Source organism: Jaculus jaculus, chromosome 1 (assembly GCF_020740685.1).
Source record: "Jaculus jaculus isolate mJacJac1 chromosome 1, mJacJac1.mat.Y.cur, whole genome shotgun sequence".
NCBI lineage: Eukaryota > Metazoa > Chordata > Mammalia > Rodentia > Dipodidae > Jaculus > Jaculus jaculus.
In genome coordinates, this window is record NC_059102.1 from 104,626,566 (window position 1) to 104,647,910 (window position 21,345).

The 21,345-nt window shown below is 47.9% G+C and overlaps 2 protein-coding genes across 5 annotated transcripts; one reads left to right on the top strand and one right to left on the bottom strand.

Annotated features, from left to right (window-relative positions):
• The first annotated feature begins 99 nt into the window (after window positions 1-99).
• Creb3 (cAMP responsive element binding protein 3) lies at window positions 100-7,808 on the top strand. Of its 4 annotated transcripts, XM_045130591.1 has the most exons (10): window positions 109-420; window positions 647-784; window positions 883-1,039; window positions 1,116-1,183; window positions 1,283-1,372; window positions 6,017-6,123; window positions 6,219-6,287; window positions 6,881-6,965; window positions 7,055-7,139; window positions 7,227-7,808. In XM_045130591.1, the coding sequence occupies exons 1-10, from the start codon at window positions 406-408 to the stop codon at window positions 7,553-7,555; spliced, it is 1,143 nt and encodes a 380-aa protein (XP_044986526.1). In that variant the 5' UTR covers window positions 109-405; the 3' UTR covers window positions 7,556-7,808. The 4 variants fall into 4 exon arrangements, with proteins under 4 accessions (XP_044986521.1, XP_044986513.1, XP_044986526.1 ...); XM_045130586.1 differs by having other exon boundaries at window positions 100-420; window positions 6,017-6,099; window positions 6,881-7,139; XM_045130578.1 differs by having other exon boundaries at window positions 105-420; window positions 6,881-7,139.
• Window positions 6,668-21,149, bottom strand: Gba2 (glucosylceramidase beta 2). The gene is made up of 17 exons (XM_004658330.2): window positions 20,453-21,149; window positions 16,338-16,429; window positions 16,017-16,132; window positions 12,105-12,323; window positions 11,572-11,811; window positions 11,226-11,328; window positions 10,913-11,066; window positions 10,694-10,819; window positions 10,330-10,502; window positions 10,010-10,114; window positions 9,736-9,843; window positions 9,482-9,633; window positions 9,273-9,379; window positions 8,986-9,128; window positions 8,784-8,899; window positions 8,503-8,694; window positions 6,668-8,228 (listed from the first exon to the last, which is right to left on the bottom strand). Exons 1-17 carry the CDS (start codon window positions 20,785-20,787, stop codon window positions 7,968-7,970), a joined length of 2,742 nt encoding a protein of 913 aa, XP_004658387.2. The 5' UTR covers window positions 20,788-21,149; the 3' UTR covers window positions 6,668-7,967.
• Between the last annotated feature and the right edge of the window lie 196 nt (window positions 21,150-21,345).

Below are 21,345 nucleotides of genomic sequence, written 5' to 3' on the forward strand. Positions count from 1 at the left end.
TGGGCCCGCGCGCGCGCGCTCTATGGTCGCGCCGACCGCAGGAAGCTGCTCTGGCCCGCAGCTGCCCTCGACTCGGTGCCGCCGATGGCCGCCCCACCCCGGCAGGAAGCGAGGGTGCGGCGCAATCCCGAGACAACGCCCGAACTCAGCCCGAGTCCTCCCCGCTAGACTCTCATCCTTCCTTTTTCTAGCTTAAGGCGAAGGCGGAGCCGGATCTCCAAAAGTCCCCGCCCTCGGGGAAGTGTGTATGTGTGTGTGTGTGTGTGTGTGTGTGTGTGTGTGTGTGTGTGTGTGTGTGTGTGTGAGAGGAAGGCAGCGGGGACATCCCCGTCATTTGCATAGCCTCCGGGACGTGGCGCCGCACGGAAGCCACTTCCGGTTTGAGAAGAAACTACAAGTCCCAAGATGCCGCGGAGCAAGGTGCATCGTCACTTCTGTGGTGTTGGAAGCCGGGGAGACGTGCGGGTGGTGGGTGGGAGGCGGCTCCGGGCTAGGCGGACGCCTTAGGACCCTCCAGCCGGGCAGTCAGGCCCAGGAGGGATTCAGGTGAGTGGGGGGAGAAAGGGAGGGAGACTGGCGTTTAGAGCCGGGGGTCGTGCCTGAGGTTTTGAGGTTGGGTCTGCATGGAGGGGATTCTTTCCATTAGATGTCCCATATGGACCTGGCTTTGGAACCTGCTGATCAGGACCTGCTGGGCTTCCTGCTGGAGGAAAGCGGAGGTCTGTGGGCTGCTCCTGACCAGGAGGTGGAAGATCAGCTGGACTGGGAGTTGCCGCCTTCCGAGGTGGGTGGGCATCCTGAGTGGGGAAGCTCAACTACTTCGGTGAGGCCTAAGGGGCAGGATAAGTCAGGGCCTGTGAATTTGTTGGAACTCGGGTGCAGGCGCTGAGCGACTGGGAAGTAGAGGATTTGCTGAGCTCTCTGCTCAGTCCCCCGGCATCGTTGGACTCGTTGGACGCTCTCGGCTCCTCCAACTCTTCTCCTGTCCACCACGATCACACCTACTCCCTCCCACAGGAACATGCCTCCATAGATCTAGGTGAGGCTGAAATAAGTGAGGTTTGTGGGCAGGAAGGGGCTCAGGGGCCTGGCTAGTCCTACTTTCCCTTTTTCAGATAGTGGGAGCTGTGGAAAGGAGGGTTCCCACGTCACTCCATTGCATGTGGAGCAGGCAGCAGAGCAGGTATTTGACTTGACTTTCTGGATTATTTCCACTTTGCAAGATTGGGGCCAGGATTCCCATTACCATGCCACCCTGCTAATCTCTTCCCTGTAACTCCAGGAGATCTCTAGGCTGATACTGACCGATGAGGAGAAGAAACTCTTGGAGAAGGAGGGACTTAGTCTCCCCCCAGCACTTCCTCTCACCAAGGTATGGTTTCCATTTGTGGAGCAAAGGTGAATTGTGAGGTCCAAGTAGGCAAATTTTGCTCAATTTTTGTTGTTGTTGCTGGGGTTTTTTTTTTTTTTTGAGGTAGGGTCACACTCTGGCCCAGGCTGACCTGGAATTCACTATGTAGTCTCAGGGTGGCCTCAGCTCACAGCAATCCTCCTACCTCTGCCTCCCAAGTGCTGGGATTAAAGTTGTGTCACCACACCTGGCTTTTGTTCATTTTATAGCAATAACTTGAAAAAGGAATCAGGCCAGTATCTTAACAAATTTGTTGCTAGCAGGAAGCTGGGACAGGTGTTTATAAGCTAGATGCAAGGGCAGACCCAGATTTCGTGGATTCTACGTAAAATTTTTGTATTCTTGGGGCAACTGGTTAAAAGCACTTGCTTGCAAAGCCTGCAGGCCATCACACATACATGTGCACACGTGTATGCACACGCACACACATAAATTAGGAAGGGGGGAGTGCGGGGAAGATGGCTCAGAAATTAAAGGCACTTGCTTGTAAAACCTGCTGGGTTGGGTTCAATTCCCAGCTGTTCTCATAAAGCCGGACAAGCATTCATTTGCAGCAGCAAAAAATTTAAAGCTATTAATGTTTGGTGCTAGGTTAATTCCACCATTCAGGAGGCAGAGGTAGGAAGATCACTGTGAGTTCAAGGCCAGCCTGGGATTACAGATTGATTTCCAGGTCAGCCTGGGCTAGAGCAAGACCCTACCTTGAAAAACTAAAAACAAAAACCCTGATGTTCTTTTCAAAATAATCAGTGTAACATTAGTATGGGCCTTAAAAAGGACTATGCAATTGAAGGGCCTTAACATTTAGATTTCACTGGATTCATTGCAATCCACCTTTGCTCAATGATAAAGGATTTGAGAGTTAAGCAAGGCTGGACCAAATGGTCTTAACAAAAAAAAGTGTCAAATCTGGGCAAATGTGTACAAATAAATAAATAAAAGTTAATTACTAACACTAACACAAAACATTAATTATAAGTGCTCTTAGCTACATAGTGAGTCTGAGACTAGCCTGGGATACGTGAAACCTTGTTTCAGAAACAAACAAAAAAAAAAAACATTTAAATTCCTCTAACTATTACAATGTTATATTTGTGAAGTTGTCACTCATAGTTTGACAGGATTTGACATTCTCCTCCCCCCACCTTTTTTTTGTTGAGACAAGGTTTTGTTATATAGCCTTGGCCTGCCTGACACCTGCTATGTAGACTAGGCTGGGCTTAAATCAGGTTCTAGGATTACAGGTGGTTTATGTGGTATTGGGGATAGAAAACTGAAAGTGAAGCTCGGCATAGTGGCGCATGCCTTTAATCCCAGCACTCAGGAGGCAGAGGTAGGAGGATTGCCATGAGTTCAAGGCCACCCTGAGACCCCATAGTGAATTCCAGGTCAGCCTGGGCTAGAGTGAGTAGAGTAAGACCCTACCTCGAAAAACCAAAAAAAAAAACACTAAAAAAACTAAAAGTGAAACTACTATGTGCCCCCCCCCCCCAATTCACTCCTGGGTAAAACCCAAAGGATTCTTAGTCAACATACCACACAGAAACTTGAACAACAACAATGTTTATTATTCACTATTTGTAACAGGCAGGAAATGAAGTGGAATCTGGATATCCATCAGTAAATGAATGGATAAAGAACATGTGGTAATACAACAGAACTTTAAACAATTATTTATTTGCCTGGTAGTGGAGGTGCATGCTGGTAGGAAAGTGCTGAAGAGGCAGAGGTCGGAGGCTCAGGAGTTCAAGGCCAGCCTGGGCCACACCCACCCACACGCTATTTATTTATTTGGACTGGAGAGATGGCTTAGTGGTTATGGCATTGGCGTTTCTCTGCAAAGCCTAAGGACCCAGGTTTGATTCCCCAGTACCCAAGGAAGCCAGATGCCCAAGGTGATACATGTGTCTGGAATTTATTTGCAGTAGCTAGAGGCCCCAACACACTCTCTCTCAAATAAATAAATAATATATGTAAAAAATTATTCATTTGTATATATGTGTATGTATGTATGTGTGTGCCAGGGTCTCTTGCTGCTGCAAGTGATTGCCAGATGCATGTGTCACTTTTTGTGTCTGGCTTTACATGGGTGTTGGGTAATTGAACCCAACTGGCTGGCTTTGCAAGTAAATGCTTTTATCCACTGGGCCACCTCCCCAGCCAAGCCCAATAGAATTTTATGTAGTTATAAAGAACAATGAGATGTTTACAAGAAAGTGGATGAAACTGAAAATCATTATGTTAAGTCAAATAAGCCAGACTCAGAAACAAAAATACCATATTTTCTCTTTTTAAGACATTTTATTTATTTTACTTATTATGAGGGGGAGAGAATTGGTGTGCCAGAGCCTCTAGCCACTGTAAATGAACTCCAGACACATGGTTCACTTTGTGCATCTGGCTTATGTGTGTATTGGGGAATCAAACCTGGGTCCTCTGGCTTCATAGTCAAGTGTCTTAACTGCTAAGCCATCTCTCTAGCCCTGTGTTTTTTCTTATATGTGGAACCTAGATTTAAAATCATACATATTTGTGTGTGGTGTTTTTATTTCATGAAACTAAAAAGGGGGTTATGAGAGGTGGAAATAGGGTAATGGAACTCATGTGGTAAGATGGGAGGATTATCTGGGAAAAGGAAGGGAAGCAGCCAGAGGAAGACAGGGAGCATGAGGAAGAGCAGTGGGGAAGGAGAATGACTGAGAACAAAGTGTAATGGCGGATGTATGAAAATGCCATTATGAAACCAATCACTTTAATGCTAATCTAAAAACTTTTTTTTTTTTTTTAGTTTTTTTTAGATAGGGTTTCACTGTAGCCCAGGCACAGGCTGACCTAGAAATCACTGTGTGGTCTCAGGGTGGCCTTGAACTCACTGCGATCCTCCTACCTCTGCCTCCTAAGTGCTGGGACTAAAGGTGTGCACCACCACGCCCAGCTAAAAACAATTAAAAAAAAAAAGTACAAGACAGCTGGGTGTGGAGGCACACGCCTTTAACCCCAGCACTTAGGAGGCAGAAGTAGAAGGATTTCTGTGAGTTCGAGGCCACCCTGAGACTACACAGTGAATTCCAGGTCATGAGACCTTACCTCAAAAAACAAAGTTCTGGAGCCAGGCATGGTGGCACACACCTATAATTCCAGCACTTGGAAGGTGGAGGCAGACAGATCAGGAGTTGAAGGCCAGTGTCAGCTGCATGGCAAGTTCAAGGGAAACTTGGGTTATATGAGATCCTACCTTCCCCTCCCCCTCAAAATAAAAGATGAGCCAGCAATTAAATCATAGGAAAGCAAATGGAATTTGGAAACTATCACTAGAGAGGTGCTGTCTTTAGAAGGGCAGTGACTGTCTTGCTGTCCTTTGTACTTGACAGAGCACATCTTAGCATCCAGTGTTTTGGTTTGGTTTTTCAAGGTTGTCTCACTCTAGCCCAAGCTGACCTGGAATTCACTGTGTTGTCTCAGGGTGACCTTGAACTCATGGTGATCCTCCTACCTCTGCCTCCTGGGTGAGCACAATGTCTTTTATAGCTCAGGCTGGCCTGGTCTCAAACTTGCTATGTGTAGGGAGAGGAAATGACCTTGAAGTCCTGATCCTCTTGCCTGAACTTCACCTCTGAAGCACTGCATCACAGGCATGTAACATCACTGTGACTAGGGTCTAGATTGTCTAGTGTTGATCTCATATCTTTGACCCTTATTAAGAGGTGATAGTCAGCTGGGAGTGGTGGCATACACCTTTAATCCCAGTACTTGGGAGGCAGAGGTAGGAGGATTGCCATGAGTTCGAGGCCACCCTGAGACTCCATAGTGAATTCCAGGTCAGCTTGGGCTAGAGTGAGACCCTACCTCGAAAAACCAAAACAAAACAAAACAAAAAAGAGGTGGTAGTCTATCCTTATCAGAGAAAATGACAATCTAACAACCTTACTTAGGTTTTTTTCTCTTTAAGTTTTGAGAAAATAGTTAAAAGTATTCTAAAATACCTGAACAGGATGTTTTATATTACCCCAGAAATTAGAATTTAGGTGAATACAATGGGTGAAAATTATGACGAAGTAAATGTTGGTTTAGGATAGGTGGTTTTTTTTTTTTTTTTTTTTTTTTTTACTATTTTGTTTTTTTAAGTATTTTTATTTATTTGCAAGCAGAGAGGGGATGGTGTACCACAGCCTGTTGCCACTGCAAACAAATTCCAGATGCATGTGCCACTTTGTTCATCTGGCTTTATGTGGGGATTGGGGAATTGAACCAGGCCATCAGGGTTTCAAGCAATCACCTTTAACCACTGAGGCATCTCTCTAGCCCAGGATAAACTTTTGTTTTGAGACAAGTTTCCATGTAGTTCAGGCTGGCTGGTCCTGAACTCATCATCTACCTACCAAGTGTTGGAATTACAGGCCTTTGCCATCTGCCCAGTTGAGGAGGATTTTTTTTTTAATTAATCAAAATCACTAAATTAGTCTGTTTTGTGATAAACACATGGTCACTTGAATTGATCAGGGAAGTGGTAGACAGCATTACTTCACTGAGACTGAACATAGTTTAAAACCTTCCAATACCTTGGCTCAATATATCTTGGTTGACCTTTCCCCTCTCCTGCTTCAGGTGGAGGAACAAGTTCTGAAACGAGTGCGGAGGAAGATTCGCAACAAAAGGTCTGCCCAGGAAAGCCGCCGGAAGAAGAAGATGTATGTTGGGGTTCTAGAAAGCAGGTAGGAATGGGGAAGGGAACAGAAATAGTTGGAAGCCTTAAGTATTTGAAGGGGAGATATAGGCAGTGTCTATCTTGATTTTCGATATTCCCCAGGGTCTTAAAATACACGGCACAGAATCAAGAGCTACAGAACAAAGTACAGCTTCTTGAGGAGCAGAATTTGTAAGTAACCCTCTAAGCTATTCCCTTCCTTCTTAGTGCTCTCTCACTCTTTATCCTGTCCACTTGACTTCTAACTGGCAGCCCCTTAATGCCAAGATCTGGTGTTTGGCCTTTACTGAGTCAGATCCAACAAGGTTGCAGTAATGCGGAATACATTTACAAGCAGGTAAGTGTAAGGACAGACTGTATCTGAGCAGTTAGGATTTGGGGAATGGGATTGGACAGGGACAGCACTATAGGTAGAAAAAAGGTAAACTGTTTGGTTTGGGCTGGAATTGTAACCTATGTTAGTTGGTTAGTTGGTCCAGAAGGTGAAGATTATAGGCATAGCTGATCAGGCATTGGAGGACTTTTGGAGGTATTTGCAAAGGAGTTTTAAGTCAGGGCAGAGAAATTTTATTTTATTTTATTATCACAATAAGGAACTCCAAGCCTTTGTCCACAAAGAGGAAGAAGTCATTTTCAAAAATAGGCAAGAAAGTAAGAGATTAGATCCAGTGCACTGATGGAGGGGGTGATTTTATAGGCGGGTTTCATTGTGATTCAGGTTGTCAGGCCAGGGCATGCTGAACACCATTCCTTTCTTTTTGTAGGTCCCTTCTAGATCAACTGAAGAAACTCCAGGCCATGGTGATTGAGATATCAAACAAAACTAGCAGCAGCAGCACATGCGTCCTGGTGGGGATGATGATGGGAGAAGAGTTCCTTTCCCCGGGTCGTGGGAAACAACCCAGAACACTTCTTGATTTCCTTTCCCTGTATTCTAGGTCCTGCTCTTCTCCTTCTGCCTCCTCCTCGTACCTGCCATGTACTCCTCTAACGCGAGGGGGACTCTGCCAGCTGAGTATGTTGGTAAGCCGTTTAAGCATCCCTTTAAACAGGGGCTAGGGCAGAGGGCTTGCTCATTCTGTGTTGACTGACAGTTCTTTGTCTCCTCAGTGTTGTCCCGCCAGCTTCGCGCCCTCCCCAGTGAGGTGCATCACCAGCAGGGGCTGCCTGCTTTGCATTCAGAGGTACCAAAGGACAGCACAAACCAGTTACTGGACAGCTCAGAACATAGGCTCCATGCCTCTAGCAACTTTTCCTGCACGTTGTACCATGTGCCTCAGGCCGAGTCTCCTCCGCGGTGGCCACATCTTGATGGCTTCTCAGATCCTTCCTTCTCAGGCCCCATCCTTCCCTTGCAAGCAAATCTTACAGGAAAGGGTGCATGGTCCCCTCCCCACAGTCCATCATCTGTTATCTTGCAGGGCAGATATTCGGGTTAGATGTGAGGATATGGGTATCTCAGCAAGAGCCTGGAGACTCCCATCTTATATGTAGATAAAAAGGGCTTTGAGCTGCCCTTGCTCTTGTCACTAGGATGCCTGGAGCTCAACATAGCACATTTGCTAGTTTTATGCATCTTTTATTTGTGTGCATGTCTGTTGCCCCATGAATGGATCTGGGAAAATGGGCTGGCCATGAATATTTCATGCACTGAGGGAAAGGGTAGGGTAAGAAATAAATAAGTGGTTCTGATGTTTGGGTCACCTTCAGCCCCTTTTTACTGGCACAGTTGCGAGAGAAGGGAAGGGGCACGATTGTCCTGGTGGCTCAGGGTTGCAGGAGTTTTGGGCGGAGGGAAGAAAGACCAGTCTCAGGGCTGGGCTTCCACAGTTCAGAGGACTCATTCTGGACTTAGAGTTGCCAAGACTTTCTTTGGTCCACATTTGTGCTTAGCCCTGTATCTTGTGTGACTACTGGCCTACTGTCCTTTTTATGCTGCTGCTGTTGTAGGGCCAGCTGCATGGCCCAGATGCTCAATGGTCGCATGTAGGCCAGTGATCGGAACACTTGCTGCTGGCAGTATGCCTCTGGGGTCTGGAAAGCCAGGCCCAGGCGCTCCCACACAGTGCGGTAGCAACCTTCAGCTGTCTGAAAGCCTTCCCAAGTCAGGCCCTGTGGGGGGAGATGGGAGAAATTGTGTGTATACACACACACACACAACTACCTTATCTAGACAGATGAGATAGTATGCCCTTTGTCCTCAGGGAGCTCCCAGCTAATAAGGGAGATAAACTTGACCCATGACAGAATACTGAAGGCAGGAGGTGGTAGGCACAATGGGGAAAAGGGAAGGCTTTATGGGTGGATAACACGGCATACCCCAATGGCTGAGGAAATCTTCTGGACTACACTACATATGGTGGAGATAGGAAAGGGAGTGTATTACCTCTTGGATCATGGTAGCTGCCAGTGCATAGACCACACCCACCCAAACTTCATCTGACTGCACGCTGGATCTATCAGGAACACCATGAGGCTGCATCCCATTCACAGCCCCCATGGCCCCTCCTGCAAAGGCCTGGACATTGAGCTCAAAGATGGTTTGGAGAGCACGAACCACATGCAGGGTAGGAAATACCTGGAGGGAAAAGTCAGAGATGGTCTCTTATACTTGATTCCCACTTCCAGAGAAACCCACCTTTCTAGCTTTTTCTTCTAATCTCTCACCTCAGTGTCTCCTTCTCCTAGACCACAGGCCCTCAGGAACCACTGTCCAGCACATTGGTCAGACATGATACTACGAGACTGAGGCTGAGAGCTGCTGTCGTAGTTGTAATAGCGGCCTGGAGTAGAGGGAGGGCAAAGTAAGGCTCCTTATGTCCTAACAGCTGGTTTAAGATTCCCCAGACTAACCCCCTCCCAAACTCACCATTCCACAACAGTCTCTCATAGGCTTCTCGGCCCCGGCTGAGGATAGAAGAAAACTTATCCTGGACATCCTGTGCCCCACATAGATCAGCCATCTGAATCATTACAGCCACAGCTGCCAGCCACAGCCCTCCACAGTAAGCACTGGTCAGGGACAGGGGTCTGGGAGTCAGATCGGTGGCTCCAGCCACTCTCATGCAACCAGATACTTACTCTGTCTTGAGCACTACTGTCCCTGTGTGCCCAGGTCCCCACCTCAGACCTCCTGGAAATCCCTATCCCCCCAACCTGGGGCCTGTGGTAACCCATGCATCATAGGTCTGGTCTGCATAGCCTCCATTCTCAATGAGTCCATCATGGTCCTTGTCAAACTTCATTTCAGACTCCATCACAGCCTAGAGGAGGACCAAGACACTGAGGAAAAGATAGCCAGCTGGATTCTCCCCAGCCAGATACAGTTGTGCCCCTGGCACACTGGATACTGTACGATCCCTTACTAGACACACAGGCCACATATCCTTCAGGAAGCCTTGGTCACCCGTCAGGTAATAATCCCGATAAACTTGCAGTACAAATTTCAAGTTCAGGTCCTTCCAGTCAGCAGTATCGTGGATCAAATATGCATTGACCCGGAGCCATGGCTCATCATCTGTGGGAGGGGAGGGATGTGGTGCATTTGCATTGGTGGCAGGGTGGAGGGTACAAAAGCTGATAGAAGAAAGCTGATCTTGGCAGGTAGACGGATCTTTACCTGGGTCCCCAATGTCATGAGGAATGACATTCCTCCTCTTGACAGGTGCCACTGCCCCACTCATCAGGTACCGTCGCCGTGTCAGGTCCTCCTTGAGAGTAGCCAGAGCTGGGGAAGCAGGCAATGGACATGCTTGGAGTGTGTGACCCCAGAGGGGAACCATAAGCAGGATGTACATGTTCAGGAGGAAGGGGGAGGACATGTAAAACGAGGGACTAAAAAGCAGGGGTAAAGGGAACTAAGAAGACAGAAGCAATGCAGAAGTTCCCCTCACCCATGTCATATTGTAGACTGAGCTCAAGTTTGGGCCAGAGCATGATGAGGGCAAATGAAGCATAAAAATGGACGTCATATGTGTTGTACATACGATACTCCTGGCCTGGAAGAAAGAGAGACACTACTGCCAGAATTCCTGCTTTCCCTTCATAGCCCTCCTAAAGTTGGGAGATAGGGCACTGTCACCTGTCCACAATCACCACTTACCCTTTTATCACTGCCCCCCAAAACCCTGGGTTGGCAAAAATCTACCATCTTGACTTCTTTAGGGAGGGCACTAACTAACCTGCCTCACCCCAGCCCACCAGCAGCCCCTACCCTCAAGATAGCCAAATCGACCGTAGTCCTTCAGAATGGGGCGGAGCTGATGCATATTCCCTCCCAGCTCCTCTGCTAGGGAGTCCTCAGGAACTTCCAGCCATACTGTGCCTCCATCAGCCACGAAGTATAATTCGTTGAACAGCGCAGATTTGTACCAAGCGGGCAAGGATCTGGGGAGCCAGGAGGGAACGGAACTTTATGAGCGTGGACCTCCCAGGATAGAAAGGAGCCTGGGGTTCAGTAGTGTAGGAACACTAAGTGAACCCCAGCACAGCTCTACTGACTTTAGTGGGTAGACAGTGAATAAAGGCCTATTTGGAGCGAGAGCCAAGGAGAAAATAAAAGAGGGCTCCACTGGCACCTGTCTTCCAATACCGGGTGCTGCCAGGCTGAGATCCTGTCTTCCCAGTCGGCATATCGGCACAGGGCATAGTGGCTAAGGGCAGGGGCTGCACTGCCATCGGAGCCAAAGAACCTTGTATACCGCCTGGGAGGAAAGAAAGAGGGAAAGAATAGAATGCATGTTCCAGGTTCGGAGCCCCACTGCCTTGAGACCCCCGAGCTTCCTTGGTTCCCTCACCTGTAGTACACTTGGCCCTTAGCTCCGAACATGATTTTGGGCATGTCCCAAGCCAGTGAAAACTCCAGGCAGCACCGGCTTCGAGGTAGCAGCTTTTTGGAAACACACACAGCCCCAGCGATACCTACTCCTTTTGGTGAGGGGCTGCTCCGGCCTGAGAAACACGGTGGAATTAGCACAGGCACCTCCTTCAACCCCGACAGTAAGGATCCCTATCATGGGTCAAGTCCTATGATCACGTCTCCCACCCCTGCTCTTAAGATGGGACACAGCTTTTCTGCCCAAAACCTCCCAGTAAGACCCCCCCCATCACCAGTGGGGGAGTCCAGCTGTCCATCCTGAAGTAGGTCCTGCCACACCTGCTGCCCAGTGCTGTCAGGGTCAAAGGCTGTGATGTGGGTTACCGTGGTCTCTGCCTGTGAAGGGGTCAAAGACTCCGTGAGGGCGAACACAAGCATACTGGATTCTGACTAGCTCTGCAGGGCCTCTTGTATATACTCCTGCCTCCAAGTTCCCCGAAGCTGAAGGGCTGCCATAAGGGTAGGACTTAGGAGTTTATGAAATGAAGAGACAATGGTGGCGGGGGAGGAGTACGTTCAGGGTCAAGCTGCGAGGGCAAGGGATTAAGGGTGAACATGCAAGGCAGGTTCTTCCCTTACCGTGAGTCGTGCAGCCACAGCCATGGTGTAAGGATTTGGAGGTGTGGGATGATGCAACAGCAGCCCCTGTACAGTCTCCCCATCTCGTTCCAGACAGAAAGGTTCATTCCACAACCCCCCCGGGGCATCATCTCCGCCCCCTAGTCCATTCCGCATGGAGAACATGATGGACACGTCCAGAGCTTCATCTCCTTCGTTTTCCACATCCCACACAAAGACTCCTACAGGCAGGCTGCTGTCCTGGGGACAAGAGATTGCACTCAGTCTCTGGGTTCCACTCCCCAGGATCAGTCATGGGCACAAAAGACCTGTCTCAAGTACTCCCCAATATGCTCCCACTTGCATGTTCCCACACTCCCAGGCAGGCTGCCTACGAGACAGACATAGAAGGCCAGGACATACTGGACAGTGGTCCTGGGAAGCCAGTGTGATGTTCATGGCTCCAACCCCGCTCTTTCATAGGTAATGGAATTTCTAATAGGTGGATCTGGGGGCAGGGGCCAGATAATGGAACAAAGAAAAGGGATCCTCACCTGGTAGTCATGGGGCATGATGGGTGTAATCTGGCGGCAGGTGAGGGTGACACTCTGGCCAGGAAGCTGATAGACAGTCCAGGCTCGGGGATAGAGGGCATGGTAGAAAGCAAAATAACCACAAAAGCCCCAGTTCCAGCTGCGCAGGACACTTGGACGCTCCAGGGACAGAACTTGCTGGTAAACAGTCCGCCCCTCCCGACGCAGGCACACTGTGAACTTGATCAAGACAGCGGACAGGCTAGAACAAGTAGCCCACGGGCACCATATACTCGTCTCCCTCCCTTCAGAGCAGGTCTTCCTTCTCTAAAGCCTGACCAGCTTGTGTGCTAAGGTCTTCCTCCGGAGCTCAGCAAGCTACCATCACGTCTTGTTGCCTCCCCTTCCATCCACCTTTATGCTTGGGGCCAGAGTACTCTAATCTAGGCCCACACCTTTTGTTTTTTTCCCTTGGCTTTTTGAGGTAGGGTTTCACTCTAGCCCAGGCTGACCTGGATTCACTCTGTATTCTCAGGCTGGCCTCGAACTCATGGTAAACTCCTACCTCTGCCTCCCAAGTGCTAGGATTAAAGGCGTGCGCCACCACACCTGGCTTTCTTTTCTTTTCTTTTTTTTTTTTTGAGAAAGAATTGACATGTCAGGGCCTCAACCGCTGAAATTGAACTCCAGATGTGCGACCTTGCCCTTACCTCACCTTTGTGCATCTGGCTTATGTGGGATCTGGAGAGTCAAACATGGGTCCTTGGGCTTTTTAAGCAAGCGCCTTAACTGCTAAGCTGTCTCTCCCTTGTTTTTTTTTTTTGTTTTTTGTTTTTGAGGCAGGGTCTCACTCTAGTTCAGGCTGACCTGGAATTCACTATGTAGTCTCCAGGTGGCCTCGAACTCTTGGTAATCCTCCTGCCTCTGCCTCCCAAGTGCTGGAATTAAAGGTGTGCACTACCATGCCTGGCTTTGTCCCTTCTTTTTTTTTTTTAAATTGTTTATTTATTCATTTGCAAGCACAGAGAAACAGAAGAAAGACACAGAGAACGGGCACACCATGGCCTCCAGCCGCTGCAAACAACTCCAGATGCATGCACCACTTTGTGCATCTGGCTTTATTGGGTACTAGGGAATCAGAACCCAGGTTATTAGGCTTTGCAGGGAAGTGCCTCAGCCTCTAAGCCATCTCTTCAGCCCCATCTTGTCCCTTCTTACCAGAGTAGAAGAGTAACCTTTCCGACAAATCAAGACATGCCAATCTCTACTTGTTAATTTTATTTGAGGTAGGGAACTCTAGCCTAGGCTGATCTGGAATGACTATGTGTCAGGGTGGCCTTGAACTGACGGCGATCCTCATACCTCTGTCTCCCAAGTGCTGGGATTAAAGGTATGTGCCACCACACCCAACTTTAAAATATAAATATATATTTAAAACAAGTTTTTTGAGGTAGGGTTTTATCTAGCTTAGGCTGACCTGGAATTCAGTATGTAGTCTCTGGGTGGCCTCAAACTCATGGTGATCCTCCTGCCTCTGCCTCCCAAGTGCTGAGATTAAAGGCATGCACCACCACGCCCAGCTAAAATATTTTTATTTGTGTGTGTGAGAGAGAGAGAGACAGAGAGTGTGTTTATGAGTGCACCCCAACCTCTTGCTGCTCACTATAAATGAATTCCAGATGAATGCATCAGTTTTTGCATCTCACTTTACATGGGTAATGGGGAATTGAACCCAGGCTGGCAGCTTTGCAAGCAAGTTCCTTTAATCACTGAGTCACCTTCCCTCTCCTTCTAATGTTTCAGTGACTCCTGTGGCCCTCGGGCTGACGTTAAACACTAATCTGGCTTTCAAAACCTATCTTAATCTGGCCTCTTAAAAGACCACATTCTGGTCACACAAAATACTCCTGTTCTTTGGGCATACTTCATTTTCTCCTCCGTGCTTCTATTTACATTCACTCTATCTGGTAAGATCCTCTCCTCCTTCAAGGCCCAGGTCAGATGTCTTCTCTTCCTCCTTTCCTAGCAGTGAATCATTCTATGTATGTCCTACTACTCTTTAGCTTTTGGTGACTTATATCATAATGCATTGATTTGCTTTTTTCCCCCCTGATTATACAATGGCTTGAGTGTAGGGACCATTTGTAGTTTTTTGTTTGTTTGGTTGGTGGTTTTGTTTTGTTTTGGTTTGGTTTTTGAGGTAGGGTCTCTCACTCTAGCCCAGGCTGACCTGGAATTTACTATGTAGTCCCAGGCTGGCCTCCAACTCATGGCAATCCTCCTACCTCTGCTGGGATTAAAGGTGTGAGCCGCCACACCCAGCTTCATTTGTAGTTTTTTAATTTTTTTTTTTGTTCACTTTTATTTATTTATTTGAGAGTGACAGAGAGAGAAAGAGGCAGATAGAGAGAGATAGAGAATGGGCACGCCAAGGCTTCCAGCCACTGCAAACGAACTCCAGACACATGTGCCCCCTTGTGCATCTGGCTAACGTGGGTTCTGGAGAATCAAGCCTTGAACCAGGGTCCTTAGGCTTCACAGCGAAGCGCTTAACTGCTAAGCCATCTCTCCAGCCCCCATTTGTAGTTTTTTGAAGTAACCTTCTACATGTGTGTGGAAAGAATGAACAAAGTTGGCCAGGTGTGGTGGTGCACGCCTTTAATCCCAGCACTCGGGAGGCAGAGGTAGGAGGATCGCCATGAGTTCAAGGCCACCCTGAGACTACATAGTGAATTCCAGGTCAGCCTGAGCTAGAGTGAGACCCTACCTCAAAAAAAAAAAAAAAAAAGAACAAAGTCTTTGGCACTGATATGGTCTTACAATCTTTGTTTTCTCTAAGTCTTATTTCTCCAATAAAAATTTAATTTTAGAAAGCAAGAACTATGAGGAATTAATATCTTTTTCCAATGCCTGGTCTTTTTATAGCTTATCAATTTTCCTTTTCTTTCCTTCTTTCTTTTTGTTTTGCTTTCAGAGAGGAACATGGTTGATAACTGAAAGGAAGAGCTCACTAGAAAGCTGTGATGAAAGGCATGGCACATACATGTCAGTTTAAGCCCCACCTGTGATACAGGAAGCAGAAGGGAAAAAATGAGGCTTTAGAACTGGGGAGATGGCTCAGTGGGTAAAATGCTTGCCATGCAAACATGAGCAGCTAAGATCAGCTGCCCGAAACTCACATGAAATGCCAGGTGTTGCAGTGCTCACCTGTAATTCCATGAGGAGGTGGAGACAGGGAATCCCTGGGTCTCATGGGCTAGCTAGTATAACAAAATCAGTGAGCTTGAGGTTCAGCAAGAGACCTTGTCTCAAAGAGTAAGGTAGAGAATGATAGAGAAAGACACATGCCATCCAGCGCTGGCCTCCATGTGCATACATATAGAACACCCATACACAGACACACATACACACATGTAAAAAAGCAAAATAAATTTCAAAAATAAAGCTTTAGAAAAAGGCAAGAGGCACTGAAGCCAGGGCTTTTTTTTTTTTTTTTTTTTTTTCTTAACTGTCCTTTAGCTAAAGGTTCACAATTCTGGGAAGGTAGTGTTGACACCATATATCATTTACGCTCCACCTCCCAAGTACTGGAATTACAGGCATGTGCCACCATATCCAGGTCCAAGGTTAAATGAACTCTAGGAATTGCCTATTCTTGGGTGGGCACTGGCTCAAGTAATACAGTTGACTGTGAGGTAGGCAGGAGATTTACATAGTAAGTGAAATATCATGGCTATTCAGTCTTTCAAGGAACATGCTGTGTGTGTGTGTGTGAGAGAGAGAGAATCCTATTCTACATCCTAACATAGGTCTGGGCACAGAGCACCCTAAAAGCACTTAGTGGATTGGAACAAGCGTACTTCTAAGTGCCACATCCCACCCTAGCCAGAAGCCTCTTTGGTCTGGGCCTCTCCTCCATTTCCTGGCTCTTACTTGATCTGCAATGACTGTCTGGTGCTGGTACATCCCAGGATTAAGCTGCCAACGACAGAACTGGCCTCTCCAGCCACGGGTGATAGTACCTCCTCCAATGCCACCCAAGGGACAACCTGGAGAGAGAATCAGGATGGTTAATGGAGAGCGAGGAGAGGAAATGAGCCCTTGTCTCACTTTCTAACTATAAATGGTGGTTCCTTTAAAAATCTAGGAAATGAGGCTATGTAGTGTGCATAAGCTAGAAGCTTCTTTCCCTAACTCCATGGTAGATCTGAAAGTTGGAGCCGCTTTCAACAGGCCAGCTGAGCTAAGACTCACCATAGATCTGTCTCAGTGGTACGGAATTGAGCATGTCGATGAAAGGGGTCTTCTTTTCCACCTGGGTCTTCCGGTACCACCACTTCAAGTACCTAGGGAGAAGTGTCAGTGTGAATGTAAGGGGGCGGATGGGTGGGCAGCTCCTGTAGCCATCTGCCTTTTTCTTGACACCCAGCTGTGACATCCCACTAAATGTCCCAAGGATGTTAGGCTTGGTTGTGTGTACATATGATTCCAGCACTGTGGAAGCCAAGGCAGGAGTTTGAGGCTCGCATGGACTACACAGTAGGACCCTGTGTGGAAAACCAAAGCCAAGGACTTGACACCGTTGTCTAGGCCTCAACTCTGGATTACTCATAGTTCACGGTCCCTTCACCCTCCAGTGGCCCTAGTGCCAGAGTAGGACTGCCTTTGTTTTCTTTCTTCTCTACAGGAGCTTTCAGATCTTTCTAACCCTACCACCTACACGAGCTACTTGCTTTAGCTCAAGCCTCAGGAGGTTTTTGGCTGAGGTGTGGAAAGGGCCAGTTATACTTCCCTGGCCTACATCTTCCACCACCCACCACCTAACTCCCAGACAAGCAGAAGCTGCCAAGATGACTTCCCTCATAAAAAGACTATTTTTCTTTCTGATCATGAAAGGTGAAAAACTGGAGAGTATACCAGGTAAAAGAAAGGAAAAAAAATCATGTCTTTTTTTTTTTTTTCTCAGTTTCTTTGTTTGTTGAGGTAGGGTCTCGCTCTAGCCCAGGCTAACCTGGAATTCACTATGTAGTCTCAGGGTGACCTTGGACTCACAGCAATCCTCCTACCTCTGCCACCCGAGTGCTGGGATTAAAGGTGTGTGCCACCACGCCCGGCTCAAAAATCATGTTTTGTATTTTGATCCATTTCCTCCTCAGTCTTTTTCAACATTAAACTGTAAGGTTTTGGATTTTAGATTTTGATCTTTCAAAATAACTAGTACAAGCTTCTATAAAATCCCAGCATTTTCCTGCTCTTGCTTCCTTCCCTGTATCCAGTAGGAAAAAGATTAGACTTGTCTACTGTAAGGAAATGATTCTATTTTCAGGGCTAGGTCATCTGCCTCATACTACCTTTTAATGTTATTTCTGACAAATTTTCATTTAGGAAGGGTCACTAAGCAAGTCCTGCCTTGCTAGGTGCTTTTTCGCTTCCACTCTCTTCTCTATCCAACCATTTTAAGCCCAGCGTCCAGACACATTACTTCTAACCAAGTAATTAGTAGTTAAGCCCCAGTTTCCTCATCTATAAAATGGGGATACCTCCTGCCCTAGGTCTCTCATATGATGGCTGAAAGATCAAATAACAGATAAGAAAGCCATAAAATAGTACATTACAATAACCATACCTGTCATACTATTCTATCTCAGTTACTAATCAGACATTCCTTATTATTTCAGTGTTCCTCATGTGAGCTTGACAAATTTTTAAGTTCCTAGGGTTTGAAGGATAGTGACAAAGACTGGTTGAATGTGATCTTCAGCTTTAAGCACGGGGCGGGGCACATGGTGTGCAGTCCACAAATATTTGCTGAATTTATAAATGAATGGATGTACAAACAGTGGGTCACAAGCAATGGAAGATGGGAAAACAGGGGCAGTACATTCTGGAGGGAGGGTAAAAAAGGGCACCGAAGTCAAAGGATAAGGCAGGTCCCCTCTGCCAGCTTCTGTCCAGGAAACTGGACAAACAAGAGGCCCAAAAGGACTGGTGTGTGTTGGGGGGTGGGTTAGCCAGGGAGAAGAAATGCAAGATCTGAAAGGATTATGGCATAGATCAAAGAGTAAACATTTACTGAATGAATGGACTCTGGCTGAAGGGAGAACATTCAAAATAGAACTCTTACCAAGCTGAGACTCCAAAACCACTGTTTTGCTGGAGTTTACTATCACAGTGCTCCTAGTTCAGCTCCCTCTGGGGAGCTCTCTACCAAGTTAGCAGCTGGTTAGTCCTGACCAATGTGGCCTTCTGCAACCCCAGATCAAAAATTATCATGCTGAATTCTCACCCTTGCTTTCTCCTCAATGCAGGACCTTATCCTATTTCAAAAGTTCTGTGTCACAAAATGGTCTGGATATCCATGACCTCATAGTGTCTGACAGTAACTACACAAGACCATCATAATAGGAGGAAAAGACCATGACATCAAAATAAAAGAGAGACTGATTTAGAGGAGGAGGGGATATGATGGAGTATGGAGTTTCAAAGGGGAAAGTGGGGGGAAGGAGGGTATTACCATAGGCTATTGTTTACAATCATGGAAGCTGTCAATTAAAAAAAAAAAAAAACCGAAAAGAAAAAAAAAAATCTGTGTCAGTGGCTTCCACCTTATTCTGGTATAATAAGCCAGGGTTCAGGGGGCTGCGCAAGGGCTTGGGGCCCCTGTGACTCAGCTCATAGAAGTGAGGATATATAGCTGCTCTGAACCTCACACTGTCCCTACCACTTGCAATCTACTTTGTTCTCAGTAGCCTAGATCCCATTTTGACCCAAAGGCTTTTGGGGTCAGAGTTGGGCTGGGTCAGTTTCAGAATCAGCCTGGGGGAATGATTCTCCTGATAGGCCACCCACAGGCATTACCAAAGGCGCTAGATGTCCAGGCAACAGCAGGCTTTTCTCACTGCCCAGGGTTGAAATTAGGTAAGTGACCTTTCCACCACAATCCCACAGTACTCACTGGGGCAGTGAAGGGTTCCCTACTTGACAGCTGTCAGGGTTGAGTTTCCCAACTTTTATGCCTCCCTCCCCAGCACTGTGTTTATGTGTGAACTGACTCAGGATGACCTCAAGGTGATGCTTTCTGTCCTGGCATCCACTTGTTCCTGTTCACAGCTATGGGCCCTCATCACCAGTCTCTCCAGAGAGGTTCTATAGTTACCAGTTTAGGAAGTGTCTATAACCTCTGTGGTGGGGAGAAGTCAAGGCAGGTTCTGGAAGGTGATTACCAAAAGCTCTGGGGACATCAGTGGCAGTACCTTTCTGGCCAGAAGCCATCTTTAAGGGGCTGGGGGTGTAGTTCGGTGGTAGAATGCATGTGTTTTGCTACTAAGCTATGTCTTCGGCCCTCCCCTGTTATTTTGAGTTGGTGTCAATGTGATGCTCAGGTTGGCTCTGAACCCTTGGGCTCAAAAGATCCTCCTGCCTCCCAAGTGGGAAGTACAGGTGCGTACCACTTTGTCCAGATACACCTTTGCTTTTTTCCTTTTTGTTTTTTCAAGGTAGGGTCTCACTCTAGCACAGGCTGACCTGGAATTCACTATGTAGTCTCAGGGTGGCCTGGAACTTACAACAATCATCCGACCTCAGCCTCCGGAGTGCTGGATCAAAGGTGTATGCCACCACACCCAGCCACCTTTGCTTTTTGTATCAGCAGCCCTCTATTCCTGAATACCATGAACCTTTCATTCCCCTGTCCTTAGGGTTGACAATAGTCACACTGATCTAAGGCTTAAATAAGGCAGAGAGATTGCCTTGGCTGTTGAGGAGAAACACCCCTCAAAGAAATCACTGTATCTAGGCTGGGCATGGTGGTGCACACCTTTAATCCTAGCACTCGGGAGGCAGAGGTAGGAGGATCTCCATGAGTTCGACGCCACCCTGAGACTACATAGTGAATTCCAGGTCAACTTGAGCTAGAGTGAAACCCTACCTCAAAAAAAAAAAAAAAAAGAAAGAAAGAATGAAAGAAAAGAAAAACACTGTTATCAGTACCATAAAGAAAGAAAAGGAAAAGAAAAAGAAAAAGAAAACACTGTATCAGTACCATGCAACTGAATTATCCCACTTTGCCACAAAGTATAACTAATCTCAAAAGGAAGTCTGGGAAAAAGGAAGTCCCTGGGAGGGCGCCTCAATGGGAAGGGCTGACTGCAGAATCAAATGTCACTACTCTTTCTTGCTGGAAAGGCAAGGTACTGGGAGAAGAGGGTTTCAAAGAGCTGTGCCTTGGTTTCACTCTCCAGAACTAGACCTAATAATAGTGGGCATGGGAGCCACTTAACTGAACCAGGAGCCCACTTGCTTTCTAACTTCTAGGGGAAGTCTTGAATTTCCGGGAGCAAAAAGCATTCTAGGTACTGGGATCTACTCACCTCAAGCCCATGCCAAAGTGCTTTACCAGGTTGCTTAAAGAGATGTTGTTAGCGTGGAAGGGTTTCCTTTTCTCTGCAAACTCGTGAGCCAGGCAGATGCGCCAGCCAAAAGGAGGCACCTGGTAGCCCCTCGCTTTACCCTCATAGGAGACCATCAGCTGTCCAGAGTCCTCTGGATTGTAGTAATCTGGCTCGTTCTGGGGTGGATTCTCCTCGGGGTTCCCACAGCCTGTAACCGGCATAGCCTCAATGCCTCCAGCATCTGCAGGACAATAAACCCGTGGATGCCCTTTGGCACAGCTGATCTGCTGTGACGGTGGCACGCCGGTTCCCATGTTTCCTGAGTCTTGGGTCCTCAGGACTTCGATGGCCTCGAGTCCCACGTCTTGTGACAACTACGTATCTCGGTCAGCCAAGTCCAGATGCGGTCGCCGATTGAAGTTAGGAGCCGTCCAGCAGGGCCTGACCCTGGGCAGAACCGAGATGAGCTGGTGTCGGGGTCAACCCGGGGAGCTCTTGCGGCAGCGGCGGTGGCGACAGCAATAAAGCCGCCTCGGGCTCTCCTTCGGTCCTGTCTCTAGATCCTGGGCGGGAAGAGTCGGGCCTTGTTGTCATTGGGCCGCGGTGATTAGCTCGACCGGCCCAGGGCCGACCGGCTGGGCGGACAGGGGCGGAGCCGCGGTACCTGCCCGCGAAGCCCCGCCCCCGGGGCCAGCCCGCGAAGCCCCGCCCCCAGCGCCAGCCCGGGAGCTCGCGGGGACCTCGCCCCGCCCCCAGGGCTGGGCGCCGGGTCCCTCCAGCGGCGCGGGGGGGCGGGGGTGGTCCCGGACAGAGCCGGTGCCCGGGTGCCAGCCGGTCGCAAGATGACCCGCAGCCCCAGGAGCCCCCCGAGC

What these genes read in the sequence shown, in the direction of transcription:
- Creb3 (XM_045130578.1), top strand. An exon ending in GTTGGGGTTCTAGAAAGCAG is followed by an intron (nt 6,124 to 6,218) that starts GTAGGAATGGGG and finishes GATATTCCCCAG; the next exon opens with GGTCTTAAAATACACGGCAC. An exon ending in TCTGCCAGCTGAGTATGTTG is followed by an intron (nt 7,140 to 7,226) that starts GTAAGCCGTTTA and finishes TTGTCTCCTCAG; the next exon opens with TGTTGTCCCGCCAGCTTCGC.
- Gba2 (XM_004658330.2), bottom strand. Translation starts at nt 20,787, where the DNA reads ATGGGAACCGGCGTGCCACCGTCACAGCAGATCAGCTGTGCCAAAGGG. An exon ending in CACCCGGTATTGGAAGACAG is followed by an intron (nt 10,503 to 10,693) that starts GTGCCAGTGGAG and finishes CTGGCTCCCCAG; the next exon opens with ATCCTTGCCCGCTTGGTACA. An exon ending in TAGGAGAAGGAGACACTGAG is followed by an intron (nt 8,695 to 8,783) that starts GTGAGAGATTAG and finishes TTTTCCCTCCAG; the next exon opens with GTATTTCCTACCCTGCATGT.